This window comes from Gorilla gorilla, chromosome 5 (genome assembly GCF_029281585.2).
Source record: "Gorilla gorilla gorilla isolate KB3781 chromosome 5, NHGRI_mGorGor1-v2.1_pri, whole genome shotgun sequence".
Classification (NCBI taxonomy): Eukaryota; Metazoa; Chordata; class Mammalia; order Primates; family Hominidae; genus Gorilla; species Gorilla gorilla.
In genome coordinates, this window is record NC_073229.2 from 71,633,679 (window position 1) to 71,660,786 (window position 27,108).

The following is a 27,108-nucleotide window of genomic DNA, read 5'->3' on the forward strand; positions in this document are numbered from 1 at the left end:
TAGGGGAGGCCAGAAAAATTAGAAAGATAAATATTTTGAGCAAAATAAATGTAAGCATCTTTATTATAAATGCTCAGGCACACACATGCTAACACTCAGTGGAAACTAATTTGCTTCTCTGAAATTTGGTCATGCAGGGAAAGGAGTCAGCACTCTTTCCTTTGTTGCATAAAGAAAAGGGTACTTGTGCCTCTGAAACATGAACCTATTAAAAATTATATTTTAGAGCAGGAGAGGCCTTTTTTCCCCCTGTGATCTCTTTCATGTATTTGTCTTCTGGGCAAATAGATGGGCAGGGAAAAATATCTCTTCAGATTATAGAATAAATGGTTAGTTTTATTTAGAGATTGAACCCTTTATCTTATTTCATATTTATTGTCTATCACCTGGCCTATTAGTACATGAATATAAACTATTTTGTCAATCAGTATTTCAAATTCTTAAGTATTTGTGATTCTCTGGAATTCCATTCTGTGTCTATGAAAATTGTTCAGCGTTAGTAAAATTCTAATTGCCAGTTGAACAGTGTCATCCTTTTGAGTTTCTCCAGGACTGTCCTGCTGCTCTGTGATACCTCCCCTATTGCCTTCAGAAACTAGACCTAGCTGAGCCTTTTTTCTTTGTATGCCCTTTTGCTGTATCATATTATAAACTTGTATCAAATTTTGTCTTCTGCTTTCCGTTTCTTTCAGCCTTCCCTTGCCCAAGGCTTTATCGGGATGTTTGTTATATCTCCGTGCCCCTGATCCTCTAGAAGTTGATTCATTCTTATCTGTCTAGATTTCTTGCATGTCTACTCTCTCTGTCTGGATTGGATTGGCAGCAACCCCACTTATGTGCTCTCACATGTAGGTTTCATTAGCATGCTCTTTTCTTCTGCTCGCAACTTGTCAATCAAGATGGAATCTGACAGCATTGGTAATTTTAGTAGTTATTTCTTTCCTAGCTTACCCTCCCGCCTCCACCTCCAGCATGACTTAGTTTTGGTTAGCTGATTAGAATGTAGTTTCACACCAGTGTTTTTTGTTTACCAGGTAGTTATCTGAGGATTTCTACTGTGTGATCCTCCAGCATGGCTCTGTTTGGGAATTTTTCCTAAAGAATATTATTAACTGGTGTGCAGTATCAGGGAAGCCAGTAAAGTTGCTGGTCTTCAGTTTCTTTATCTGTTCACTAGAGATAAAAAAAACTCTACCTCACTTGGTTATAGAGATTCAGTTAAATAAAAGTATCTGTGCCTATAATACCAGCACTTTGGGAGGCCGAGGCAGGCGGATCACGAGGTCAGGAGATCGAGACCATCCTGGCTAACATGGTGAAACCCCATCTCTACTAAACATACAAAAAATGGTGGCACACACCGGTAGTCCCAGCTACTCAGGTCGCTGAGGCAGGAGAATGGTGTGAACCCGGGAGGCGGAGGTTGCAGTGAGCCGAGATCATGCCACTGCACTCCAGCCTGGGCGACAGAGCGAGACTCCGTCTCAAAAAATAATAATAATAAAAATAAATAAATAAAAGTATCTGTGTATCCCCAGCCCAGTCTTTTCTTACTAATAGGAATTCCTTTTTCATTAATGTCTACCAATTCTGTGCATTTTTGACATCTTTATTAAGATATAATTCACATACCATACAATTCACCCAAAGTGTGCAATTCTCTGGTTTTTAATAAAGTCACAGTTGTGCAACCATTACCGCAATCAATTTTAGAATATTTTCATCACCCAAAAGAAACCCCATATCCATTAGCAGTCGTTTTCCATTTCCTAGGCAACTGCTAATCTACTTTCTGTAATTTTATGCATTTTAACTTCATGCTTAATGTTATATTGTGTGCTAACAGGATTTTCATTTTTCTTTTGGCACAGGGAAGGTATTTTGAAATGCAATTCTGTAATTTTTAGAGCTACAAAGAGCCCTTTATCATTTAATGCTTATTTTTTCACAAGAAAACAAGAGGACCAGAGAAGTTAAGTGATTCACCCAGAGATATTCCTATTCCACACCTCTACCAAACACACTGACAAAAAGTGTCTCATTCACGCTTATTTAACTAATACTTATTTATGAGTGTTTGCTAAAACCCTTTCAAACTCAAATTCTGGATGTGGGATATGATTGTTTGAATTCTTTGCTTTAACCAAACTAGTTCTTTCAGTATTCTGTGACTATTTCTTGGCCTTTTCTTTTTGTCTATATCCTTTTCATATATAAAGAATCTTAGCCAAAGTTTATTCAGTGTATTATTTTCTCTTCTAATTTGCTTTAGAAAAGTCATTACTCAATAATCAACCATAGAATTTTGTACATAATCTACCCAGTTTTCATGTGTGTTCTGTGGCATATCTGAGGTTTCTACCTCATTTAATCTACCAATTTTTTCCCACCCTCTACCTCTTTTTAACATGATTTTTGCCATTCCTTCCATCTATAAATTAAGATGATTTCTCTACTCCCTTAAATATGGGCCGACTTTGTGACTTGCTTTGACCAATGGAATGTGGCAGAAAGGACAACATCAGGCAAATTTCAAGCTTAGGCCCCAAGAGTCCTTGCAGCTTTTGCCGTTGCCCTTTTTGAATGCTCTCTGGGAGCTTCATATAAGAAAGCCACTCTAGCTTAAGGGAGGAGGACAGAGGCCTTGTGGAGCACAGAGGAGCTCTAGCTGGCGGCGGGCACTAACTGCTAGACATAGCAGTGAGGCCAGCATGGATCTTCCAGCCCTTCTGACACTAGCCAAATGTAGATGCATGAATCCAGATGAGAGCAGCAGCGGAATTATCTAACCAACTCACAGAAACGTGAGGAATAAAAATCCATGTAGTTTTGAGCCACCAAATTTGGGATGGTTTGTTATTCAGTGAAAGCTAACTTATATGCGTAGGTATCAGCATTGCGGCAACCTTGAGATGATTAAAGAGTATAATCCATGTAAAGTGTTTGGCTTACTGCCAAACATATAGTGTCCCTCAGTAGAGGTTAACTGCTGTATTATTATCATTATCGTTGTTTTGGTTATAATGGTCACTTCTCCCTCCTCCTCTAGATCTAATGCCATTGCTCTTTAATATTATTAACTTTGATGAATTAAATAATTGGATGTCCTTGGTGGTAATTGGTATTTTCCTTCCTAATTAGTAAGTAGTCTAAAACTTTAAAAAGTTTTTTTATTGTGAAATAAAACACATATATAGAAAACTTAAAGCATAAATTTGCAGCTTACAGCAAATTATAAAGTGAACATCTGTCACTGCCATTCAGGTTAAGAAATTGAACATTACCAGGACTCCAAAAACTTGTATCAAATTACATATTCTGCTTCCATTGAATGCTTTTCCTGATCATAATCCTCCCTCTTATATCTAGAGGTAGCCACTAACCTGATTTTATAGGAATCACTCTTTGCTTATCCTTTTGGGTTTTATTGCCTCTGTATGCTTCTGTAAACAAATTAGTTCAGGTGATTTATTCAACATATAAATGAAATAATATAGTATGCATTTTTGTGTGCCTGGCTTTATTCACTGAACATTATCTCTAAGATTCATCCATGTCATGACTAACGGTAAGCTTTCATTTTCATTGCTGTGTAGAATTTCATTGTAATAATGTATAATACCTCTGTCAGATCCACTATTTATGGGTGTTTGGGTTTTTACAGTTTTGGGGTATTATAAATAATTCTTTCAAGCACATTTTTATATATATATTCTGGAAAAATATACGTGAGAGTTTTTTTTTTTAAAGATCTATACCTAGTAGTATAATTTCTGGGTAACAAGGTCACAGTCACTTTTTGCAAGTCTCACAGAAAAGAACAATGCCAGATGACACAAATGATGTATACTGTGCATCTTACCTTGAGATTCGCACTGTTGGTTTACCGTGCAACCACATACAGGTGGTTGACCAAAAAGGCAGTCTAGGTTGATGGGGACAGGAGTAGGGATGGTATGAGAGTTATGTAGGATGAAAAGGGGTCAAGATTTATGTGATAGGTTAGAATGTCTCTGGGAAGGAAATCTGTGAGTAAATTTGGTGTTATTATAGTTAGGAGTCCCATAGTTTTTCAGGAATTAATAGCATTCTTTACATTAGTTGTTCTCCATTTGAATCTGTAACAATGGTTTATGTTTTCTCTATATTGCAGAGGAGAGGTTTGGGCAACTGGGGGACAATTGACTGATCCTTGGCCATATAATAATAAAAGGGGACACAGCTATTCTAGGACTGAGATTTTCATTGTCCCTTTTTAAAAAGCAGAAGGGAGGTACTAACACTTTACCAAAAAAGAAGGAAAAGAATCTTGTCAGAAATGGAGAATGGGAGAACATTTAGCCAAATTAAAGGCTGTATCTACTAAAAGCAATGGTGGCTCTAAGAAGATGGGTGTAGCATAACAACCCGAGGCAATTTGGGTTCCTTTGCATATAATTGTACAGAATGTGCTCTAAGTGGGTTAGTGAGCTATAATCAAACATGGTAGAGTTGAAGAATGGTGTCTGTGTGTTCTGTCACATGGTTGCACTGCACTGAGGCTTCCTGCCAAGACAGCTACAGGAATTGTTTTTCATGGGCTCTGGCTGATCTCAAAGGCAAGGCAGAAGGGTTTATAGCTTAGTGAGTTATTTTTCCTGACTCTCTAAGGAAGTTGAATATTTGAGAATTTAATACAGTTTCCTTGGCATTGTGTTGATCTTTGGATACCATATTAAGATCACATCAGGATAATGAGGGAAGGATTAAGGAATTACTGGTTTCATTTGGGATCATGTCAGATGGGGTTGTTTTTACATCTGGCATGTACTTCCCAAGTTGAATAAAGTAGTATTTGTGACAGGCTCTAGTGGAGGATGCTGGTAACATGCAGAACCAAACCTTAAATTTGCATGCTGTTGTGACTTCTATTGGATGTGAGGATTTGTAGGTTATCGTTTCCACAGATGTAAAGCGAACTTATTATTCACTGTACATCGAAGTACCTTATTGACTTGATTTCTTGTCTTATTTCTGAATGGTCCCAGAATGTATGGAGATGGTGATGGGTTTTGTAGTTTTGCTATTATGCCTTTCCTAGAAAACAAAGTGAGTTTTTCATGCTTGAGTAAACACATTGATGTATTATGAAACTGTCAGACTCTGAACAATTGGCATAAGCTCAATTATTCAAATACGTGACTCTATTGAATGGCTTTTGTGCTGGCTGATGCTTTAGTTCAGCCAGTATAAAGACATTTCAATATCTTTCCTTAAGAAATTAAATCTCAACTGCATGAGTAAAGAAATGCAAAGGATTAGTCCTTTAGTTGAGCACTTTCCTCATCATCTTGTATAGCTAATTGGTAGCATTCATTTGCTGAGATTTATAGTTCATTTTATTTTTTAAAAAAATATGGTTTTTAAATTAAAAAGTCATTCATGCATTATCTTTGTCACCCAACATAACTGCTTTTTTCTTCTTTGTTCTCTTCCTGTCAGTCCACATGCACACATGCTTTTTTAATGTAGTGTATCAGCAATTTCGTTTTCTTTTTAAGTTATATTTGCATGGCAAATCTTTTTCAAGTTCTGTGGTCTTTATAATATTTATTTTTATTGTTGCATAATATTGAATTATTTAATAATATGCAATCATTTTTCTTATTTGAAATGTATGTTTTCTAGTTTTTTATTTTTACACATAATAGTGCAAAGATGTATTTGTGCATTATTTTCAGTTATGAGGACAGGTGTCTGGAAGTATTTCAGTGGACTTGAAAAGATTTTTTCTTTTTCGTATTGCTCAATTGCTTTCCAAGAGGCAATTGTATGATTATATAAATATACAATCTTTTTTACCGACAAAAAAAAAAAGATAAAGTCTATTAAATGTTAGCATCCTACAAAATTAACATTTGGAGCATCCTGTAATCTTAGTAGAGACTTCTTCGTTTGTAAATTCAGTTTCTATTTTTAGCAGAGTAATGTATGCAAATAGTTTAAAAATCTAATAAGCTGTTTAGTGTGACAATGAAAAACAGCAGCCTCTTGCCTCCTTCCCCACTCCAGTTTCTGGCTTTTGACTATTTCTGCGAATATTTGCCTCCATATTGCTAAATGACTTACTTTTGCGGCTTGATTTTTTTTCCTCTTTGAGTTATTTACGGATTTCTTTTTGTGGAAGATGAGGCTTTAGTTCTTACAGTTTCTTTCCCATTCTCTCAATATTGACATAACATAAATTTTGGTTTTACCAATATAGATATTATAATGTTATGACTGTAAGTACTGTTCATAATCAAATTTTATATTATGATTATATATTCTTTCACTTTATATTTTCCCTGGAATTAATAACCCTCTTTCCTTTTGCTTGCTTTGTTTTCTTTATGCCTATTTCTAATTTATCACCAAAAATTCTGAAAGAGTTGTAAATCTCCTTTGATACTTCCAAACATGTCAGATAATTCCTCAGGTGTGTTTTTATTTATTTTTTCAAAACTTCCCTCTGGGAGCTGTCATATTGCTGCAGTGTAGATGGGTTGCTCTTGGGGCCTGATATTCAAGCAACATCTTGGAATTCCCTTCATGATTTTATCCTGGGAATTTCCTTTGCCTTTCTCTGTTTTGTTGATTCTCTGTTTCCTGGATCTCAGGTTGTTTTTCTTTTAAGTTTACTTACATATTTTGATGGAGTCCTGAGAAAGGTGCGAGGAAACTAAACTTTTTGATACCATGCGTGACTGAAATGTTTTTATGCTGTAATCATACTTAATTGATAGTTTGGCTGGGTATATAATTTTAGGTTGGGAATAATGATTTTTTTGGAATTTTGAAGGCATTGCTTTATTGCCCTCTTACTTTCAAGGTTGCTTTTGAGTCCAGTGCCATTCTGATACCCAATTCTTTGTTAAGACCTTTTTCCTTTATTTCCTGTGCCTGGAAACTTTTAGAATCTAATTTCTGGAGTTCTAACATCTTATGGTATGCCTTGGTATGTACTTTTTTTTCATTCATTTTATTGGTCGCATGGTGGGCCCTCTCAAACCAGAAAAAGCATGTCCTGCAGTTTCCTGTATTTCTCTCTTTGAACTACGAATTACTTTGTAGTACCTTGTGAACCGGTCCATTAGTTTTCCTCTCTTTTTTTCTCCCACTTTCCCATCTTTTCGTCTTTTTATTCCACCTTCTGAGGACTCTACTAACTTTATTTTTCACCTCTTTTATGGGATTCTTCTATCAATGCTACAATATTTTTCACTTTCTGAAAGCTTATTTCTAATTCTTCTAATTATGCTTTTTATGGTGTTGTGTTGCTTCATCTGTGATTTCTCTGAGGATATTAATTATTTTTTGGTTGAGGAATTATTTTTTCTGCTCCCTGCATCATGTTTGTTTCCTCTGGGGTGGGGGGGTATGTGTGTGTGTGTGTGTGTGTGTGTGTGCGTGTGTGTGTGTGTGCGCGCGCGCACATTCTCTTTCTTGCATGTGGCAGTGGAGATCAGGTGAGGTGGGCCTGTTTGGAAGCTCCGTGTGTTGGTGAGGCTTATAACCTGAAGCTTCTTTATAGGAAGATTAGTGTCTGCAAGTCTGTGCTCATGCCCAGGAGCCGGGATGCAGGGAGAAGAGAGGGTGGGCTCTTACTGACCAGGCTTTGTCTCAGTCCCCTGTTTTTAGCATGGTTATGTTACCCCCTGCCCTCAGCTGTGCTTAGCTGTGGTAGGACTTACCTCTTCTGGAGAGGAAATTTCCAGGCTCCTGCCTGGCTCTGCAGGGTAGAGAAGAGAATATGGCAGTTTAACTGTTCTTTATATAAATTTTCAATCAGTTCTCCTTTCCTCAGAGGTACCTGGACCTAGTTTCTTATTGGCTACTCACCCCACAGGCTTAAATTTCAGCTTTGTTTCGATTTGTTTGTTAGTTACCATTCATCCCTCTGTTTTCTAGCTTAAGGGATTTTGTTGCATATCTAGTTCGCTTTTTGTACTCTTTCATTTTTTGTCTTCATGGGCTTATTTCACATTATATTTATGTTCATGTGTATATAAATTCCTTTAGTGTCATTTTAATACAGTTTTTAAAAAGTATGGGGAAAGAGCACGTACTCAGTCTGCCATGGTTGATGGAAGTATCCAGTGCAGACTTTTTAGACTGGTCAAAAATATATTTTTTGCTTGCACACATTTGTGGGATATTTATTATACTTTCTGGTATACAATAATTTCTTTAAAAAATGTCTTTTAAAAATATTTTAAAATTTAAATAATATTTTTAAAAGACATTTTTACATGTCTATTTTTACATGTCTATTTAGCATTGCAGATTTAATGTCAATTTTCATAAGTCGATATTTCTGTCTACTGGATAGCTTAAAGGAGTGACTGTTCTCTTCTTTAAGTTGCTCATTAATTTTTAAAAACCTTTTATTTTGAAATAATTGTAGATTGATAGGAAGTTCAAAAATAGTACTGAGAGGTTCCTTATACCCAGTTTTTCCCAATGGTAACATCTTCACAACTACAGTACTGCCATCAAAGTTAGGAAATTGATGTTGCTACAACCTTCATTACTTTTTAAAAGACGTTGTTTTACATTTCATAGTAGCCCAAAAGTTTATGATACAAACATATGTGAAATCTATGTTAAACTCTTTTGTCTTTCAGCAATTTTTCCAGCTAGTCAAATTACGAAAGCTTGGACTTAGTGATAATGAAATTCAGCGGCTCCCTCCAGAAATAGCAAACTTCATGCAGCTGGTGGAACTAGATGTGTCTCGAAATGGTAAGAAAGATTCCACTTGGGTTGCCTATTTGTCTCTTCAGATGCTGGGGGGTGTTTTTAGTAAATATAGCTATGAGTGAGAACATGCGGTGTTTGGTTTTTTGTCCTTGTGATAGTTCGCTGAGAATGATGGTTTCCAGCTTCCTCCATGTCCCAAATATAGCTAGATAAATATTACTGGAGGTGCTTTCCCTGATAGTTATGGGAAAACTATATGATTCTTGGGGTGAAGTTAATGCCATTTTTGAATAGGTCAGTTAACTTATAGGCATTTTCCAAAAAAAATTTCATAACACAAGTTTCAGGAGACAGCTTTCTCCAAATAAGTTCAATCTGATTCCTAGAGTTAGAGAGTGGGCTGGGCAATCATTTAACCTTGTCCACTTATTTTGCTGAACATGATATTGAGGACTGGTGGCATGGTTTTTGTCCAGTGCTTGGGTGCTGCTGTGGCAAGGGAAACCTGCCCTGGGGAAGGGTTGGTTTCTCTTGGCTGTGTCTGAGTTGCTTGGTATGCTCTCCCTGTAGTGAACAGACCTGCTTGCATTCAGGCATCTTCTGTCTTAATGTGTTTCTAATTAGGCTGCTGGTGGTTTTGCCCACTTCAATTTGTGTGGTATATTTGTGAGTTTATTTTGATTTTCAGATCCCACTATTGATTCATTTTTACTGAACATTTGAATAGGGCATCCTAATAGATACCCCAATGGGATACTCAAATGCCTTTCATTTTTAAATGGGTACCTTGGTTTAACCCTCAGTTTTATACCCCTTAGAGTGCTTCCCAAATGGGCTGGTACTGCTCCTTGTTGTAGCATATTTGATTTATTAAATTAACGTAGCAACTCCCAGTGGTCCTATCTAGTGATGGAATTCAGTTCTTGTAAGGACCCTGGTATAATTTCCTTAGGATAGTCTTGAACAAGGTCTGAATTATTTATTAAAAAGGTAATTCCTTTATTTCTCTCCTATTACATACCTGATTTATTTTGTGTTTTGCTTCTGTTTTCCTACAAAAATCTATAGGTTTCTTCTGAATTGATTATCTTTAGGTCTGTATATTTCAGTCTGATATTTTTGGCAAAAACCCCAGGTCCCAGACATATAATTCTTCTATGGGTCATTGTTATAATACAGCAATGGTAATCAGTACTTGGTTGGAAATATGGTGAAGAAAAAAATGATTCCTCCTTTCCACCATCTTCTAATAGGTTTTAAATTGTTTTTATCTATTACATTCCATAAATTAGAAACTGTCCTCTGGCTTAGCCATGTGATTAGTCACGATGTGATCGTGACATACTTTTATTTTGCATGAAAATTATTTCTTACTTTGAAGGTACTAGAAAAAGTAAAACAAAACTTTTTTGAGGGAGGGTGTCTTGTTTTAGAGTGGCTTATTTGGTCTCAGGGAACCCAGATCTACTTAGATAAAGTGGATTTGATTGTAAGGAAGGTGGGGTGGAATTAACATGCACCAAAAGCAGTGGCACCAAGCTTGCGTTTGACACTATCTTGGGGGTTTCATGGCCTCTTTTTTCCAGTGTGTCCACTTCTGTTTGTGGGTTCTCTGTTCTTCCCTCCTCACTGAACTGCTCTGTTGGAACTGGCTTGTGGTGGCCTCTTTTTGTGACTTCTCTTTACGTACAGTTTGACTTATGCCCCTGCTGCAGCATTTGTTTGCCAGTGAAGGATTTCTCAGTGAAGAGTGGTTGACCCAACTTACCTTTTTATGCCAATCATAAGACATAGGGTACAGGTCAGGTTACCAGCCACCCTAAAGGTTGGCTGCCCTGGGAGTTGGATGGCAACCAGTACAAAGCATGGCCCTGCCCCTCAGCACAGAAGCTGTTGATGAGCAGCTTCGCTTACACTGGAGTATGGGGTGGGGTGGGCATCTGGGGTCTGGCCAGGCCAGAATTGCCTCAGAAACTAGCCTGTATAATACTTTCCCAAGGTATATGTGATTGAAATGATTCTCTTGTCTTAGCAGTTATCTAAGTTATAAAGAATGACTAGCTATTAATTCTGCAAGGAAGCAGTGACTTTGTAAAATGGTCACAAAAGTCACAAAATCTGAAGAAATACATAGCAATTTTGAAATGGGGATTAGAAACAAACAGAAGTACTTAAGAAAGACGAAAAGTTTTGGCTCTGACTATTTGGGCGGAAGGAAACCATACAGCTCAAAAGTTCCCAGTCCTGTAATTAACTCTAATGGGATGCTCCGTGGGAAGTCAGCACTAGTCAGCTGCCAGTTTTACCAGTTCCCACATCAGCTCTTTTCAAACATTTGTAGCTAGAAAGAAGGGCTCCATGCATCTTCCCGTGTGTCCGCTTACCTTCCAGCACGTTGATAAAAGAAACTAGGCTTTCACTGAAGACAGTATCAGGACACAAAAATGTTTCTGCTCCTTGGGACACCTACCCTGCTTTTTGTTGTTGTTGTTGTTGTTTTTTTCCCCCCCTCAGTTTCAACCTTTCCTTCTGCAAGTGTTGGAGTTTTGTGAGGGATCCTGCAGAACGTTCACCTTCTTATCCAGCTCTCTTAGAAATGCCGAGAGGAAGTTAACCATTCCCTTCCCTTCTTGACAGGGCCTGGCTCTGGCTCAGTAGCATTATGTGTGTGGTGGATGTGGGGGTAGAGGGGAAGACAGCATGGAAGGTTCGGGGCTTTCCTGGAGGTTATTAAAAGAAAGAATGAACCTGGGCTGGGTGCGGTGGCTCACGCCTGTAATCCCGGCACTTTGGGAGGCCAAGGCCGGGGGATCACTAGGTCAGGAGTTCGAGACCAGCCTGACCAACATGGTGAAACGTCCAACTCTACTAAAAATACAAAAATTAACCAGGCTTGGTGGCACGCGCCTGTAATCCCAGCTATTCAGGAGGCTGGGGCAGGAGAATCGCTTGAACCCCGGGAGGTGGAGGTTGCAGTGAGGCAAGATCACGCCATTGCACTCCAGCCTAGGTGACAGAGCAAGACTCCGTCTCAAACAAACAAAAGAAAGAATGAATCTGTGCAGATGACAGAGCAGAAGAACAAGGTCACTATTTACTGTAACCAACAGGTATAGGGGTCTTAGGCCATTTCTTGGTCAAGCAGATCTCAGTATGCTTCCACTCATTTTTTGGACAGATAAAATTATGTTAATCTGAATACCCTAGGTAACCGAGTAGGCAAATAAAAGTCACAAATCCTGCAGCTGGAGAGGCGATGTGAGAACCTGACTTTGTACAGGTGCAGGCATTTGTGAGGTTTGCGGCTGGTGCCTGGAGGCCTGTGTGGGCCTCTGGTCTTCTGTTGCCCCAGCTGGCGGTGCCCACTTTCTGATCAGAAGCTGTTCCTTTGGGTCCCTGCCCCGCCTCAGTGGTTTGTAGCAGGGTTATAACCAGGGCTGGCCAGTCATGATAGGACCTTCCTTAGTTCTTGATTTTGCATTGCTTTGGCCATGGAGGAGAAAGTCCATTGGGTTAATGCTTATCATACTTGAATGTGCAAGGAATTATCTGAGACTTTTGTTAAAATGAAGATTCTGTTGCAGTAGATCCAGAGTGGATCTGGAGATTCTGTATTGCTAAGAAGCTCCCAGGGGATGCCAACCCTGCTGGTCCCCAGCCACACCAAGGAGAAGGATCTTAGACATCACCACCTGCAGGCTTGCTGCTAACTTTCCTTCAGCAGCTTCCTGTGGTTAGGAGCCCACATTCACTCCCCTCAGGCACCCCTGCACCCTCCCATGTGGAAGGTAGGAGATCTTCCGGCCATTCCTTGTTAAAGGGTAAGATGCTGGAGCTGACTTTAGCTCACATTTGCTTTGATTCTAAAAGCACAACTAGACCTTTCTGGATGTTTCCTTGCTCAAGTGAGGAGAAAACCCAGGTTTTGCGTTTCTCTTTAAAGACGTTTGTAAATGAAGAGAGAAGTTTTTACAGCCTCACTTTCTGGGCCAAGAACTGCCAAGACCTTCAAACACTGACTTTTGTGGCTTTGTTTTGTGACATTTTAGGCGCAAAGTCAAGGGAATTGTGTGCTGTGTTGGAAAAGAGAAGCATGAGTTTAGGGAAAAAGAGGGCAGTGCTTATGGATTATCTAAACTGCAAGGATTTATTTTATTTTTTTCTGAGGGACAAGTAGAGAGCCTTGGGATGAGCACAGTGCATATGGTCTCTTCCCCAGAATGACTAGATGTGCTCAGCAGAGAGGACCCTGGCTCGGAGCCCTGGCTCTGCTGTCAGCACGCGGTCGACTTTGGGCAGGCCCCTTCCGATGCCGCTGGGCCTTGTTTTGCGGAGTGGGACAAGACCCTGCTCCCTGTATGAGCCCAGTGAGAGTCAAGGAAAGTGACACACTTCTCTTGTCTTAACTTGGTGGATTTTTTTTTTTTTTAAACAGGCAAATGTCTAAAACATATATGAGAAAAAAAAACTAGGTGTTTCCCCTGAACATAGATTAGAGGATGATTGGAGTATATGAACTAGATATCTGAATTTGCTGGTAACATTTTGTCTACAAAAAGTGTACAGACTTAGAATTAAGTTCTGCAACAGTTTTCTGTGGTGAAATGCATATGCTTCAATGCTTGGACCTTGTATCTGCTTTCTCTGCTAACTGATTATTAGCTGCTTGAGGAAAATGACCTCTGATTATGTGAGAAGTGGTATTATCGCATAGTAGGATCTTGCTATTCAAGAATCTAGGGCAGACTTTCTTAATGCTTCATGATTCCTGCCTCAAGGGTTAGTAATTTGAATTTTATAGTCTATGCTGTAATTTGACTTACATCACAGTACTATGTCATTATCCATTTAGTTCAGTTTTCCCCAAAGTGTAAGGTGTATACTACCAGCACTGCTAGAGATGATTTTAACTGGTACTGCAAAACAGCAATTTTAAATTTTGAGTCATGGTGAGAAAGTTATCCTTTTATTTTCAATTTTATTCCTTTTGGATTGCATCTGTAAAATTTGATAACACTGTATAGTATTTGTTACATTTATCTTTTGTATCTAGTGGTGATAATAGCTTTGAATTCGTGTTAGTTATTTAAAACAATTTTCTTCCTTTAAAAATCTCATCCAAATTTTAAAAGTCAGTTTAAAAGAATGAGGCAAATGATAAAGAATGCAGGGGCTACACCAGGATGGCAAAAATTGTGAAGGTGAAATAGAGATGGGTGAAGTTAAGGAAACACTTGTCAGTATTAGCATAATGTGCCAAAGAGTTCATGAATTTATTTCTCTTATGGGGCAAATGGAACTGCAGATAGAAAAAAAACATGTCCAGAGACTGCATACCTTCACTAATTATTTCATCAACTTGAGTTAACAAGAACTTAAAGGTAAGATAGTTTTAGTACAATCATCACTATCATCAGGGCAGCACTGCAGACTAAGTGGACTGCCTACCAGTAGGGACATTGTCTCATCTAAAACTTCTTCTAGAGGCTGGACTTTGAGTGCATGATTGGGTTAGTTGTCCTCTGTCCAACCACGAGATGCTGATCAGTGTTTGGTCTATAGCTATGGATTTGTTTCATAAAATCTAAAACCAATCTCGAACCCTGCTGAAATGATAGCATCAAATCATGGTACTTTGTTTATGCCCTGAAAAGAGCTCGTTCTGGCAAGTGGTAACTCTAGTGTGCCTAAAAGTCCTCCTACTTAGTTATGAACAATTAACCTTTTTTGTTTGTTTGTAATAACTGTATACACACACACCAGAAGTGTGGTAGAAACAAGTTTTTACCCATGCGGACTTCAGACTTGCCACAATTAAGCCATTGTTCTCTCCTTTCTTGCAGCCTAATTTGGGCCCAAATTTAGCACTTTCTTTAGCAAACTGCCCCAGTGGCTGGACTTCATACATTACAGTAGGAGAGTTTTGTTGTCACTGTCATTGTTAAAATATCACAGGAGACATCCAGCAAAGGGAGCACGCCTCTATGCTCACTGTACCTTAGGTTGTGCTGGCTGGGCAGTGTTGAGCCCAAAGCTTGCACTCTTGCTTTGCAAGTATATCCGCTTTCCCATTGTGAGCCTCCTCTCTGCCTTAACCTTTACCTTCTCTTTTGTTAGGAAGAAGAGTTAATGTAGAAAAATAAATTGCCTTCTACACACATTTTAATTTCAGATTATAATTACCTTTAAAGTAGGGGTGAAGAGGAATCAGGCTTCTGTGATGTTTTCTAATCACCTTTCCATTCTGCAAATTTCAGCGAGCATTGTTTAAACATGAAGATATGGTTTCCATTTCAAACGTTGAAAAAGTTGGGATAAACTTTACACATATGTCTCTTTTGATGAGTATATTTTACACTTTTTACCCATTTTCTTCTTGCCATTCCATAGTCCTTTTCTGCTCCCATCTGGAAGGGTCTTTTCGGTCTGCTTTCAGAGGGTCAAGTGATCTTCCTTCCACTTGCTTTGTCAGAACATATATATGGAAGAGTAAACTGCTGTTCCTCTTTATTCTGTTAATATTAATATTCTGTAATCAGAAAAGTTATGACTGATGAATAAGTTGTAGGCTTACATAATTTTTTTTCTTTTACTCTTTTTTTTTCCAAGACAGAGTTTTGCTCTTGTTGCCCAGGCTGGAGTGCAGTGGTGCCATCTTGGCTCACGGCAACCTCTGCCTCCCAGGTTCAAGTGATTCTCCTGCCTCAGTCTCCCGAGTAGCTGAGATTACAGGCGTGCCACACCAAGCCCGGCTAATTTTGTGTTTTTAGTAGAGATGGGGTTTCTTCATGTTGGTCAGGTTGGTCTCGAACTCCCCACCTTAGGTGATCCACCCACCTCAGCCTCCCAAAGTGCTGGGATTACAGGCGTGAGCCACTGCGCCCGGCCTATGCTTTTTTTTTTTTTTTTTTAGTTAGCAGGTTTGTGATAGATCTGAGTTTGAGAACAACACCTTTGAATATGTTTTTTAAGTCAACAAGTTCTTCATTCAGTTACAGGTTCTCTAAATGTTTTGTCTATTTTAAATAGCTCCTTATCTTCGTACTCCATCCCTCCCTAGCTCATTCATTCACTTTATCCGTACATGCTACGCTCTGTGTTAGATCTTGACTTTTCTAAAACAATGGTGGATTTAACCGAACAGGCTAAGTTATGGAAGGAAAAATAATTGCAATGGTTTCTCCTGAAATAAAACAAAACCCTAACATATGGGATGACAGTTTCTGCTCACTTTTTAATTAGGCAGTTTCTGTAGGTATCAGGTTGATGGTTTCCAGCCACAGTGCTCGCATCATTTTGATTTTGAGGCCACCCATTTTGTCATGTGAATCTGGCTGAGCCAAATGGTGCTGAGGCTCCAGGCAGCTGAAGGTTGGATGGCATCTTTTTGTCAGGATGGTAACACCAACATGCTGGCATCACTGCAAACAGTGCTCTCCTCTTACTGAGCTAGAAAAGACAAATCTTGGAAAGGGACTTGAGCCAAGAGGGAAAGAGGGAATGAAAAGCAGTACCAAGAACTGCAATTTGAAGATTAAATATAGAAATGATATGATTCTTAAATTAGCTTTATAAGTGTTGAATAAGTCCTTAATCTAACTAAGGTGTCGGCTCAAAGTGAATAATGAAAATGATTTTTAAAAACATAGTGGTGTGTGACTGTTGTCCCAGCTACTTGGGAGGCCAATTTGAGAGGATCACTTGAGTCCAGTAACTTGAGTTTACAATGAGCTATGATTATGCCACTGTACTCCAGACTGGGGGATAGAGCAAGTCCCTTTTTTAAAAAAAGAAAAATGATTCTGTATTCTTTTCGGTTTGAAAAAGCCTAAAACTCTGGCACTTTAAAAAATGCTTACAGTTAACAACTGTAGCTCATAATAAGATTTTTTTTTTTTTTTTTTACTTCAAGCAGTATTTATTGAGTACTTACTAAATGTAAGGCTCTATGCTAAATTGTTCTATCCCTTAAGGAAATAACAAATAACTCTACAGGCACAATAGACAAATATAATGACTTATATTGTGGTATAAATGAAGTGCTCATTGTGTTCGGAAAAGTGTCAGTAACTAGGATCAGTAGCAACTGATGTGAAAAAGACATGAAAGAAGAAAAAGACATTTTTGATTAGATGTTGGTAACAAGCAGTGTAACAGTTCTTATACTTTGGTAGCAAATTTAGAGGGAGTCAATGAGTGGATTTCTTAGTTGGGTTGTCATTTGTCGTTTGTTAGAAATTTATTTCAAATGTTTGTTGTAGCTTTATGGAGTCAACAATATCATTAAAAATGCAGATATCTTAGTGCTTCTCTGTGAACTATTCTCTGAAAATTTTAAGGTTCATCAAAAAATCAAAGAACATAATAACTAAAACTCAGTGCATAGTAATAACAAAGCTATATGAATTGTCATGGGATTCTTTCTCTTTTTATTATATAGCTGATACTGTGTTGCAAAGGGTTTGCTTTGCTAGGTGAAATGTTAAGCTCTGTGCATTAGCATAGGCTATTGATTTAAAAATCTCAGTGGCTTAACACGGTGAGGAATTTTATTGCTGTTCAGTTTACAGTTTAGAGTGTGTGTGCTTATTACCTTGGGGAAGTAGGTGGTAAGAGGCTGTGCTCCATAGAGTCTTTCAGGGATCCAGGCTTCTTTCTTCTTGTGATGTCACATCTTTATTCAACTAGTGGCCACAAAGTCTTTATGGGAGGGGAAGGAAAAGGAGAATTGCATCTAGGAAATTTTTACGAACTATGCCAACAAGGTAGTGTACACCATTTCTATCAACATTCTATGGCCAATTTTATGCCCCTGACTTAATTGAATGGAGCTGGGAAATTCAGTTAGCTAGAAGAGGAGAAGAAATATGACCATTGATGACCACTAGATCATCTGCTACACCTGGCACTTAATTGAATGCTGGAATTATGTGGTTTTATGCCACTGATCACACTCAAGCCTAGTTTATTAGATGTCTCCAGGGAAACAGAACTAATAGGACACACACACACACACACACACACACACACACATAATGTGAATATATATATATAAATCATATATATATGAATCCATTCCTAATAAATCTCTCTCTGAGACAGATTTATTAGGAATCGATTCATATATTTCTGGGGACTGAGAAATTCCAGGATTTGCCCTCTGCAGGAAAGCCAGTGGTGTAATTCCAGTCTGAGTCTGAAGGCCTGAGAACCAGGGAAGCCAGGGGTGGAAATTCCAATAGAAAGGCAGGAGAAGATGATGTTGTAGCTCAAACAGGCAAGCATGAAGCAAAAAGGGGCAAATTCCTCCTCCTTCCATCATCTGTTCCATTCAGGTCCTGAGCAGATTGGATGATGCCCACTACATTGGGCAGGGCAGTCTACTTTATTGAGTCTAACCAATTCAAATGCTTATCTCATCCAGGAACACCCTCACAGATACACCTAGAAATAAATACTGTTTAAATTTGGCATCCTGTGGTGCAGTGAAATTAACATATAAAAGTAACCATCACACCTAGTAAACACAGATACCACAGACACACACACACGCACACACACACATACACACACAAAATCTCATTGCACTTTCACAACTTCCTAGTGAGTAACATGTTTATAGGAAACTCAGATGCCTGTCCAAAGAGGACAGGGTAGCCTGCCTTCCCACAACTGCACATAAATGCATAAACCTAGACATAAGTTAACATGATTGATGGCCACTGATAAGTTAATAGTTAGCATAAAACCTATGCAAGTGTTTGCGACTTTTTTATTTGAAGTTTTAAAAACTACATTCTTAAAAAATATGTTTTAGAAACTAGAGGTTTATGTTTGAGGAATCCTTGAAGTACTTCGCTTTAGGCAATATGTCGTCATTTTAAGTGTGTGAGTCTAGGGATCACTACCTTGGACAAATTGCTTAATCTCTCTCTGCCTCAGTTTATTCATCTGTAAAATGATTTTAATAGCACCTACTGTATAGAGATGTTTTTGACTCTTAAAAGAGGCTGTGCATGTAAATACCTCCACTAAATTAGAAGTATGCTTTTTGTTAGAAAAATTAACATAAACAACTTAGAATAGTGCCTTTCATAGAATGAACACTCCGTATAGATGCTGTAATTCTATCATCTTTCATTTTGGATCATGAAAATCTGAACTAAGACTGTGAGAGGACTGTCCAAGTAAGAATACAGGGTGGGTGTGAGGACACAAGCAGGCATGAGGGATAGAGTGATACAGGTGAGGTTTCGGCTCAAGACAACTTCTAGATACTGTGCACCCATATGCCAGCCATTGTCCTGCTTCACCACATGTGTCATTTAATCCACACACTAATTCTGTGAGGTGTGGCTATTAGCATCTCAGGGATGGCTGATGAAGAAACTGAGGCTTAAAGAAGTTGTCATGTGCCCCAAATCATACTCCTAGTTAGTGATGGACCTGAGATAAGGAACCCAGGAGGAGAGGTGCTTTTCATTGTTTTTGGAGTTTATTGAAGATAATAAGGGCAGAGCTGATAGTTATTTTGAGAGGAAGGATGGACAGTGTATAGCCTAGTTACCCTCTGAATTTGAAGATAAAAACTGGAAAAAGTGATCCTAAGACATTTAAACTTGCAAAAAAACCATAAAACTACTAGTGAATAAGTTCAACCACCTGTAGAAATGGCCAACTCTAAGAGGTGGTATCTTTGTCTGTTTGGGCTGCTATTACAAAATGCCTTAGACTGGATAATTTATAAACAAGAGAAATGTATTGCTCACAGTTCTGGAGGCTGGGAAGTCCAAGATCCAGGTGCTGGCAGATTCAGCGTCTCATGAATACTTGTTCTCTGCATCAAAGATGGTGCCTTGTTGCCATGTCCTCACATTGTGGAAGGGCAGGGGAGCTCGTATTACCCCCTTCTATTTTCTTTTTATTGTTCCATCTTCCTCTAGTTGAGTGTCTTTTATAAAGGCACTAGTCCCATTCATGAGGGCAGAGTCCTCCTGACTTACTTCCCAAAGGCTATACCTTTTAATAGTATCACATTGGGCATTCATTTTGAACAGGTGAATTTGGGGAATACCAACATTCAGGTGGTATTACATAAATAACAGGTGGTTCATAATTTTTTTTTTTTTTTTTTTTTTTTGAGTCGAAGTTTCGCTCTGTTGCCCAGGCTGGAGCGCAATGGTGTGATCTCGGCTCACTGCAACCTCTGCCTCCCAGGTTCAAGTGATTCTCCTGCCTCAGCCTCCTGAATAGCTGGGATTACAGGCGCTCACCACCGCGCCCAGCTAATTTTTGTATATTTAGTAGAGACGGGGTTTCACCATGTTGACCAGGCTGGTCTTCAACTCCTGACCTCAGGTTATCCACCTGCCTCAGCCTCCCAAAGTGCTGGGATTACAGGTGTGAGCCACTGCACCCAGCGTGTAAATCTTTTATGGCTAGAAATGGGGTATCATCCCATAAAAAGTAGAAGAGCTTTCTCAGAAAGATCTGACATAACATTTCTGAGGTAACTGTTGTGCTGTCTTGGCAAAAGTTGAAGCATTGCCAGAAGTGTAGTGATAATCAGGAAAGACAAATACTAGGAATGTATTGGTTTTACTTTGGAAGGAAAAGTAAAGGGATTTGATAACATGAGTGTCCCAGGTCCCTTGGAAGCAGGTGTAGCTCTCTTCTATGGAGATGACTTTGTCCATCTCTGATTACTGATGATGAAAATCATCCCGTGATCCTTTCTCAAGGTGTGGATATTCACTAAGCACTGTGATGGGGCATCTAATTTTCTGATATGGGTGCTGAGGAGAGGTGATACGCTAACGTGATGACATCAGTACCTAGTTCCATTAGCATTCACATTGGTCACAAGGAAATTTTCTTAGTGTGGCACATTTCCATAGTCATATCTTCTCTGAGCAAACCGACTGACCTGGCAACTGGTTAACTCTGACCTGGTTAGCCACCAAGTTTTGTCTCACTGGTAGTGTACTACACGAGGCTCTGCTTCAAGCAGCCAATAAGCTTGCCTCTTTGAAGTTCTTCTTTGCAATATAGAGTAGCGTTAATTCAGCAGGTTTCCTTGTTTTAACTTGGTATCAATGAAGTGAGTTAAATTTGACCTATCCCTGAGAAGACTAAGAAGAGCACTCCAAGAAGGGTAGAGAAATCAGTTATTAGGATCGTTTATTTTCTGGTTTATGTTCTTTAAAGTACATGTTCCTTGTTGAGAATTAATAGTGAAATATAAAGAAACTGTTGAAAAGCAAAGAGAACTGTGTGAATCCTTCTCATCAACATATTTATTGGGTGCTTACTGTGTACCAGGTATGAGGCTAAGTACTTCATATGTATTATATTATCTCATTTAATCTTCAAACTGTCTCCAAGAAATAAGCTTGCCATCTCCTTTTTACAGGTGACAAAACTGAGTCTCAGGTTAGAAACTTTGATTGTGTGACTCATGAGTAGTGAATTGGTATTTTGTCTCAAGTTTGTTGAACTCTAAAATCATAATTCTGTCTCCCCAGTATAAAAACATTTATATCCCACTACCCAGAAATAATCATTAACATTTTTATACATTTTATTTATCTTTTTCTCTTTTCATTTCTGTTTTATAAAATTGGGATCATTTAACAAATAGATATTCCTATCTTGCTTTTTATTCACTTAACATAGGTTGTAAGCATTTGTCATGCCATTGTTTGCACTTAAGCACAAGTTTTTTAAAAAGGCAGATTAATCAATAACTTTTGCCTTTTCTATAACATGAACATCAACAGGAACCTATTAGGTTTCAAAGGTAAGGTTGGTGTATGGTAGATAATCGACAAGACAGGGGGATTTCCAGAAGGTTGTGATAAGTTAAAAGTCAGCCAGACAGAGTGAAGAAAGAGGTGAGTAAGCAGTTGCAAAGTCTTTACCTGATTTGGGCTTCCTGTGTTGAAATAAGTCAGGGAGGCAGATACCCCCAGGGCCATGTAGGTACAGAGGGAAAGAATGTGGGCAGAGGCAGGCCAAACAAATGTGCAGCTTTTAAAAGATACTCTGAAGCAATCAGGCCTGTATTTATGTAACAAAACACTCTGCTTATAGAGGTGCTTGGTGAAAGTATTATACCATGAACATTAACAGTTGATGTCTTGAAGTATTTAATCTTTGTTTTACAAAATGTTAAAGAACAAGCCTTCCATTCAGCGAGTGAATGAATGAGTGCTGGGTTAAGATGAACAAGTGGGTCTGAGCAAATTAGGCAAAACTGGGAGGTTGAGTGCCAGTAACTCAACACAGGCCCAACACAAAAGGCAGCCCAGAGCCAGTGGGGAAACCTAAGTAACACCAGAGAGGCTGAGGAGGACTGAGGTCTCTCTGCAGAGGCCGAAACGAAGTTGGCACAGCAGCAAGCACCTCGGGGACCTGAGGGAGTCTTTGGAATTTCCTGCTTCCTCATCTTACATTGAATGTGCTGCCTGTATTGTGGTGTGCCTGTTTACCTGGGTAGGAACTGATGGGCCACAGCATGGCAAGGACCTGTGCCCATTTGACATTAGCCATAAGTGGAGTCAAATGCCATGGAAATGTGCTTTATCACAATCACAGGGAGCACCTTTGCTTTAAGAAGGCCTTCCTCACCCCACCCCAGCCCCCTTTTAGGTCCTCGCTCTATTCAGGAGCTATGCATTATGTCGTTGGAGAAGATAAATTCCTTCTGCTCTTCCTCCTGATCAGGGCCCTGCCTTTGGGTCTGTCTCAAACTACTCAGCCTTCAGTTTTGAACAATTGGAGCATGGTAAAGAGGTCTCCTTTTTGCAGCTCATTGGCATCTTCTGAGCAGATGCTTTGGTCTTCTGGAGCCCTTTCTCACTGCCAGTTGAGTTTATTCTTATCTCCAAAACCCTTCTTTACTGTGCTAGCAACTGTTCTGTCCTTCCTTAGGGATCCAAATTGAAAGAGATAAACTCAAAGAAATGTTCTAAATAAAGGCCGCATATTTCATTATGAATAGCACAGCAAGCAATAGTGAAAGTCTTGGCAACAGTGTATGCTTCATTGTGATAAGGGACGTAGGGACAGGAACGAATTTTTAGAATGAGTTTTATTCTTTCATGAACATTTAACCAGTGCCATGAATTTGGGTTCTGTGCTAGAAGCTAGAGATAAATCAGTTTAGCAGTGGCTCTTGAGGGATTTACGTCGGAAGGGTGGAAGGACCAAGTCCATCCGTGATGACACAGGACAGTGTGGAAAGTCCTGTCTCAGAGGTATGCCTGAAGGAGCTGGGAGGTTGTGGGGCATGCTCCATCATTTTGGGGGAAGTAAGCAGTATCAAAAAGACTTCCTGGGAAACATGACACTTAGGCTCTGAGTGGCAAGATGCAGATAGAGACAAATAAGTGTGAGAAGGTCATTTCTGGGCAGATGAAATAGCATGAATGTGTGTCTGAAGGTTTGAAATAGCATGATGAATTTGGGGAAATGCAAGAAATTACTGGAGCCGGTGGAAAGAGATGAAGCTAGAGAGGGAGATGACAGCAAGATCACAAAAGGCTTGTGTGTTTGTTAAGGAATATTTTCTTGAAAGCTGTGGGGAATCATGAAAGGGTTTCAGGCAGGGGAATGGCTCACATATCACCCTGGCCCTAGCAGGGAGCATGAAGTCGATTAAGGACAGCCTGGATGTGGGAGGCCGGGCATCTATGTCAGGGGTGGAGGACCTTGAGAGGGGATCAGTAGAAGAGAAGATCTTGGACCAGGCATGAGGACAACTAGCTGGTAGCTTGCTGGAGCGGGAGGGAGAGGTTTTGGGTCTGGATAAGTTCCCACTTCCCACCACAGGTAAGATGGGAGAGGCTGAAGAAATGATCAGGTCTGAGGCGAAAAGATGAGTTTATCTGTGGACATGTGGAGGGTGAGATGCCGTTGGGGTATCTAGATGGAGCTGTTCAGTAGGCAGATGAATATAAAGTTCTGAGGCTCAGGGGAGAAACTTTAGTAGGAGATACAGGTTTGAGAGTCATCCATCTGTCGGTGATGGTTCAAGCAACAGGTATGAATGAAGTCAGTCAGGGAGAGGACATGGAATTGGAAAGGCAGATGAGCTTGCAGAATATCCCTGCTCAAGGGAAAGCAGAGGAAGAGGGGCCCTTGTAAGATTCTGAGAAGGAACAGCAGGAAGACTGGTCAGCAGTGGGGACTGGTAGTGTGGGAGCCAAGCAACAGAACGACAGAGCAGAGGTCATCACTTTAAACCATATGGAGGTGACTGATTGCATGGGCTGGAGCTACTGTGCAGATTAATGGATGAAGCGTTGTCATCGATGAAACTGCCCAGGCATAACCTATAGAAAGGCAGAACCTTGGGAAGCACCATTGTTAAAGGACTGGTGAAAAGAAACTTGAGTAAGAGACTGGGAAGCAACAGGCAGGGAAACAAAGAAATTCTCGAGAGCTTTTATGATGGAACTTAAGGCAGGGCAGCACATTCAGAAGGGCTGTGGTGTAAAATGGGGGCAGAGTAGTCAATAAACGTGCACTGAAAAGTTTCCATTGGATCTGGCATTTGGGAGGTCATCTGTGACACCAAAGACAGTGTCAAAAGTGGTTCACAGCCCACATTGCTTGTTGTTTTATGCTTTTTCCCTTGACTGTTTTTGAAAGATCAGAGGAAGGCTTGAAACATATCCACAATTACCTTGAGGAAACAGCAGCGATCACTGTTTCCTGCTGTATCTGCCAGTTCTAAGGGATGTGAGCAATTATTCTGGTGGTATGTGTCTTGGACAGCTAACAATGATATAATTAATGGAGGAATTTCATAACACTCTGCTCATAATGTGTACATGTTTGATCAGCGTCTGGCATGGGTGTAAGCCATCCAGGCATTGCTGTTGCCACTACAAGGCAGACCCAGTAGGCAAAAGGTGGGAGTAGCTAGTCACCAATTATCTCCTTCTGGAGTCTGGTCATTGGCCATGGTTAGGACCAGGGTGGGCTCTGGCCATTTCAGGTGTGTTATTCCATGTTAAGTGTTGAGAACCACAGGCAGTTAGTAGTCCCTCCTTCTAAGACTCTACTAATTGCATTTATCTCATTGTGTTTCCAAGTTTATTTCACTTTGGGATTTTTTTTTTTAATTATAAAAGCAATATATGGTCATTAGAAAAAGTCAGTGGGGGCAAGTAAAAGAAAAGTCAACAGACTGCCCTTCCCACTTTCAGACTCTCCCTGCCCTGGTGGAGGGTTGCCAATGTTGGTGTCACACTGTATTGGGCTTATTTTTATGATAACCCTCTCCCCCTCTGTGTTATGAGATCATAGTGGCCGGAGACTGTCCCTCTTGTATTCATCTTTGCCTCCTTACCTTCTGCCACATGGCCTGACATAAATAATCAGGGCCCATCATATATCAGTTGCTTAAATAATCAGATAAATGAAAGAATGAGTGAATGGAGTGATTTTTTAGGCTTTGCCCTTGGGACCATTGTTTCCATCCCTTTCACTGTAATTTTAGAGATAAACTGGATACAAGAGGAGAGCACCATTTTTGTCACTTTTTGATTTGTAGGAATACTTATTATATGGATGGTGCTGTGTGACAAGGTATGGGGTTTACAGCCTCTTTATCCTGCTAGAGGCACAGATTTATTGAATTATGTAGATAAAGTTAATCATATTTAGAAACTGGTAGATGACTGGCAGAGAATAAATCAGAGATGATGGGCGTAGCACTTCCATGGAATTATAAGATGTGATATTTGTAATATATTTTAAGTTTTTAAAATGCTTCTTTTAAAGAACTTAAAATGTATTATAAATATCACATCTTTTAATTAGTTCTTATATTACTTCTATACAGTCTAGAAACTTACTATGCACTCTCTGCATGTCAGGCAGTGGGATATTATCACAAGTATAGCAGAAGGAAGATTCTTGGCTAAGAGAGGACAAAACATGGTCATATCCCTAGAGACATTCAAACCATGTGGACAAAGCTGCCTCTGTAGGTTTGAAAGGGAAGATAGAGAAAAATATCTTGAAGGTCAGCACAGAGAAAGGGGACATTCAGGAGTGATGGAAGCAAGAATTATTTTTACTTAGATTTTGGATTATGGCCTGTTTTCCTTCACTTGGAGCAGTTGTTTCTCCCAAGTGGGCTCTGGAACCACCTATGTAGAATTCTTATTAAAATTGCATTTTTCTACCTCCTAAGGAATATGCAATCCAAATTTCCAGAGCAGGAACCCAGGAGTCTGCGTTTTAATCTTTAAGAAAATTCATGCAACTCTAAATTGCAGCTAGGAGCCATTCATAATATAGCACGACAGAACCTGAACATTTCCTGACTGGGTCAAGACCCTAAACAGCATTTAGACCGAAAGGATGTCTTTACATTATGATCTTTTTCAGATAAGTCCGTGGAACAATGGCTTTACTACGTCCAGAAAATTATTTTTGCCCAGTTCAAAATTCAAGCATCTATTATAATGACCTGGATTACCAGGCCATTGTGACACCAACATTGGCATCCTTCTGCCAGGGTAGGGAGAGTCTGGAAATAGAAGGGGCAGGTTGTTGACTTTTCCTTTACTTGTTTCTATTGACTTTTTATAATGACTATATATTGCTTTATAATTAAAAAAAAAATCCCAGAGTGAAATAGACTTGGAAACACAATGGGATAAATGCAATATTACAATCTTAGAGCGAGGGAACACTGTCTGTCTGTGGTCCTCAACACTTAACATGGAATAACAGGCTTGAAGTGGCCAGATCCCATGCTGGTCACAACCATAGCCAATGACCAAGAGAAAACTGGTGACTGGTCACTCCCACCTCAGCAAAAGCTAACATTCCACCTTCTCTCTCCCTTTCACCCTAAGTTTGGATGACAGTGCCTATGAGAATTGCTTTAGGACATAGAAATTGATCCAGTATCCCACAGTATATCATTTTCAGAGTGAGATTCAGCTGAAACACACTATATATTTTATTCTGATTCTCAGTCTTGAATTTTCTATAATTTGTAAGACAGTATTGGTTCTGCAAAATTTTCTCATAACAGTACGTCGTAAGCACCACTCATTATAATTCTAAAAAAGGACTAAAACATTCATTCAATGGCAGAGCCAGAAGAATATATGTGCATGCTTCATTGATGAATACTTTGAAGGGGATAATACCAATTTCAATGTGTAAGTTCTGATATGTTTCCTTTTATGAAGTTTAAATGTATTAGAAATATTTTACCTTTTCATCTGTCAGTTGACAACTTATAATTTTTAAGCTCTTAAGCTCTTTACAGTATTTCTTTGAAAAATGTGAACATGTTTTTGAGTTCTTTTTAGAATGCTTTTTGTACTCCATTTTCTGGTTTAATCTCTTTTTTAAAGG

At 39.3% G+C, this 27,108-nt stretch overlaps 1 protein-coding gene across 2 annotated transcripts in view; it reads left to right on the forward strand.

The window, feature by feature from the left end:
• Positions 1-27,108, forward strand: part of LRRC1 (leucine rich repeat containing 1) — a 128,685-nt gene that overhangs the window by 38,188 nt on the left and 63,389 nt on the right. For both annotated transcript variants that reach the window (XR_008680915.2, XM_004044222.5), the window contains exon 2: positions 8,646-8,763. Coding sequence is in view for 1 of the 2 variants with exons in the window: in XM_004044222.5 (XP_004044270.1) it covers positions 8,646-8,763 (118 nt within the window). In the remaining variant the exon portion in view is untranslated. The remainder of the gene's footprint in view (positions 1-8,645; positions 8,764-27,108) is intronic.